At 42.9% G+C, this 4,124-nt stretch overlaps 1 protein-coding gene across 1 annotated transcript; it reads right to left on the reverse strand.

The window, feature by feature from the left end:
* Window positions 1-1,113: 1,113 nt before the first annotated feature.
* Window positions 1,114-2,097, reverse strand: LOC104851156 (olfactory receptor 1030-like). Its single transcript, XM_010608336.1, has one exon. It carries the CDS (start codon window positions 2,095-2,097, stop codon window positions 1,114-1,116), a length of 984 nt encoding a protein of 327 aa, XP_010606638.1.
* Window positions 2,098-4,124: the final 2,027 nt, after the last annotated feature.

The raw sequence follows: 4,124 nt of genomic DNA on the forward strand, positions 1-4,124 counted from the left end.
CCGACTTCACCGAGCACACCCGGTGCACGAATCCTGTGCAGGTGTTCTTTGTGCTCACTACACGTATATACACACAGGATGACTGTGAACATTCTTCCTGCCACAGAGGAGGCAGGGAAATGGGGCATCCATTTGCTAGTGGAGATTTTGCACATCACCATATGCACGCATAAATCTAAAAAGAAATAATAAAACTATCAAAATTCATCAGAAGCAATAACTTATACGGTAAAGATCAGGAAGAAACTGCCTAAGAAGAAAAGATGGTGATTACAAAAAAATGTTTTGTATCAATATTAAGGTACATTATGCACTTAAAAGAAACAGATTTCAAAAGTATCATGTAATCTGGAGTGTTTTTATGCTATAATTCTGTTGTGAAGCACTAAAATCAGTTTTCATGGGTATTATAAATGGTAGAGAAATGTGTAAAATTTATAACAAGTAGTTATTAACAACACGGTAGTGACAACATGTATTAATCTCTGCTGGAAAATGGAACAAACTAAATTGGGAGTGAGTAGCTCCCATTAAGAAGACAACTACTTTGATTAAGGAAAACGAATGAAGTAAATCATAGGCTCATAAAAATATGTAGAGTATTTTTTCTTTGTTTAAATAAAAACCCCATGCGGTTTTCAGTTCAACATAAATGGACATAAAAATAACACAAAAATTAAGTGTAAAAAACCTGCATTTATGAGTATGAGCATCATTTGGAAGATAATCAAGTTTTACTAAAGAAGATTATACAGCATACTGTATGAATGGAAACCATTTTATTACTCAGGGACTATTTTGCGAATCACTTTGCTTTGCTCATAAAAGTGTGTCAGAGACGCCCGGCACTGATGAGCCAGGAGAGACAGGTAGACCTTATCTGTCCTTCCTCCTGGTCAAGTGCAACCACACAGCCCTGCGGAACCAGAAAGGTTGAGCTTTTCCACTGGGTTTGCGATCCGTCTTCCTTCCAATCGACACATTCATTATTTGATCAAGCTGTTTGACCTCACACTAATCTGACACAAAGACACCCTGGTTCTATTGCAGAGAATTCCATCCACTTAGAACAAATGAGGAACACTCCTTGGTTCTTCTAGGATTTCCTTTTCTTCAGTGGGAGACTGTAGATACCGAGGTTTTCTCCGCTTTGCGGAGGCTCCTAATGAACAGCCCTCGCAAAGCCTGCTTCACATCCTTATTCCTCAGGCTGTAGATAAATGGGTTCAGCATGGGGCTCACAAAAATACAAAACACTGCCACGATTTTCCCCTGCTCAACAGACTGCTTGTTGGCCGGTCTCAGATACATGCAGAAGAGGGACCCGTAGAACATGGAGACCGCCGTCAGGTGAGAGCCGCAGGTGGAGACGGCCTTGCGCTGCCCTTCACTGGAACGGATCCTCAGGATGGTGATGAAGATGAAGACATAGGAGGTGAGGATGATGATCAGGGAACCTGTGAGGTTCAGCCCTGCTGACACAAACAGGGCGGTTTGCTTTATGTAAGTGTCGGAACACGTCAGCATTAAGAGTGGGGGGTCAGCGCAGTAGAAATGGTTGATGGTGTTGGGTCCGCAGAAGGACAGGCGAGAGGTCAGTATCACCTGCATGGTTGCCACCGCAGAGCCCCAGAGGTAGGGTAAGGTGACCAGGCAGAGACAGAGGGGCCTGGACATCTTGCTGCTGTAATGGAGGGGGTTGCAGATGGCCATATATCTGTCGTAGGCCATGGCACCGAGCATGTAATACTCAGTGAGGAGCAGAGTCACAAACACAAAACACTGAGTCAGACAGCCAGCATAGGAGATGGTCTTCTTCTCAGATAAGAAATTGACCAGCATCTGCGGGGAGACATTCGTGGAATAGAAAATGTCTACACACGCCAAGTGGCTGAGGAAGAAGTACATGGGGGTTTGCAGCCTAGGAGTGAGTCTGATCAGAAAAATCATCCCAAAGTTTCCAGAGAGGGTGATGAGGTAAATCAGGAGAAACACCACAAAGAGGATGGGCTGCAGCTCTGGCCTGCTGCTCAGCCCCAGCAGAATGAACTCAGTAGCTTCAGTACCATTGCGTTTGGGATCTATCTTCATCTGCATATTCCCTAACAAAAGCAAAATGAAGGTGTCAGGGAGAAAAACAGAGACAAATTATGAACAATCCGAGAAGGGCTCAACCCAGTGTGTGGCAAAACAAACTGGTTTTGAGAAAGGCTCGTAGAGGTCATTTCTGTCAGACACGGATGTCTCCATAGGTATCAGAAGGAGGAAGTGGAAGGGTTTTTGGAGTTCTTGCACCAGCCTTTCCGCCCATCTTGCAATTATCAGCAGGACTCTGCTGAAACATTTGAGGTTTAATTTTGCTCGCCATTGACTCCATTGTTGGTTGAGGACCCCTGGCCTCAAACTCGGGTACTGCCACAATCTGAGACGAGACATGGCCAATGGGTGACTGTAGACACCTATTTTACTGTTGCCGCAGGATGACATCTTTTATACACCAGGGGATCACACGGTGCTTGAGACTGTGTTGTGTACACATTCAGGTTCCATCTCTTCCTCATTTCTTGCATGTTTTCCAATAGCAATGAACATCGCACTGTTCCTTGGTTTTCTGTTTATTCCAACTCACTTTTTTCCCCAAAGCAACAACTATACATTCGCTTAAATATTCATTTGTGTTTCACCACATTTTATGTCACTGTGGCCCTATTTTTTCATATTCAATAATTGTATTTCAACTTATCTTGCATCTCTCCCTTCACCTCTTATATCTGGACCATGAGGGACTTTTGTCAACCATGGTTTCTAAAAGTTGCGTAAAACTGCCCAATAGAAAAGAATAACCAAAAGAGGCATAAAATAAAACTAGATACAAAAAAGGGCTCCAGACACTGACCCCTTCTGGCAGTTTCCAGCTCTACCAGGAGCTGACCATGGTTATGGATCATTAGGAAAAAACTATGGTAAAATCTTTAAGAGCTCAGCTAGAGTTTTATATTTCTTAGCAAAATTTATTCTTCAGATTGTCTCTTATCTTAGAGCTACAACTAGAGAGACTTATGGCAAAGTATGAGACTTATAGACAACCTCTGTCAATGAAAGAATCTAAGACCAGCAGGTTCAATCATTATTTCAATTTTTAAGTGTGACTTTCTCCCCAACGTGTCTTTTCATTCTAGTGCACTCATGCTTAGATTATGCATACTCTAATTTCTTAAAAGTTTTATTTATCCTTGCCTAGAGGCTGCCAAACTCCAAGCAGTTACACAAATGGAACCAATGACAAATGTGCTAGGCTTCTTTTACTGGGATCCACCAGATCAATCTTGTAAGCAGCTTGTAACTGCTAAACTGTACAAAATGACTTCTATGTTGGATTCTGAAGTCCCCTGGACCTTCTCCTTTTCCTCTTTTTTGACTATATTCATAGCAATCCTGCTGACCTTATAATTTGGCCCATGCATTCTTAACTATTTCTTTGGCTTTGCCTCCTCCAGACTTAAAAGCTATGTGGCTACCAAGATGACAATGCCAGGTGCCTATGGAAGGATTTTAGATAGACCCTCTGTAGAGTAACTCTAACTGCTGATCACAACTACAACCCTCTTCAGCTGGAAGTAGCCAGAGCTGTCTTCACCCTTTGCCCCTCATAGCAGTTAGGGGTACTTCTTCAGAGGGTGGAATATTCCAGATAGGTAAGTTAATTAGATATCTTATAGGCGGTAGGAGAGGGCTGCCCTCAAGGAGCCAACACATCAAGGAGCCAACATGGAGGAAGATCAAGACACATTCACTGAAGGCCAGAATAGCAAAAGGAGAGAAACTACTATACCCTTGTGCTTTCCCTGGGGATAAATAGCAGTGATTGATAGTCCAAATAGGTTTCAGTCATCTGGGTGGGGGGCCAAGGTCTTAGCCCAGCCTTTTCAAGAAATATTCCTGACCCCACCTTCACTGAAAATCCTTGTATATGCTTCCTATATGACTTGCTCCCCGCTGTGACCCAATTTAGTCAATATTACCTGGGTGACTGTACTTGTAATCTTATTGGTTCGTGACAGTTTTGCCCCACCTCATGCCTACCTTGCAACCTTCCATCAGGTCTTATAGTTTTGTCCCACTTT

The sequence above is a fragment of the Fukomys damarensis genome, unplaced genomic scaffold, assembly GCF_012274545.1.
Source record: "Fukomys damarensis isolate Sample0158 unplaced genomic scaffold, DMR_v1.0_HiC HiC_scaffold_27, whole genome shotgun sequence".
NCBI classification, from domain to species: Eukaryota; Metazoa; Chordata; class Mammalia; order Rodentia; family Bathyergidae; genus Fukomys; species Fukomys damarensis.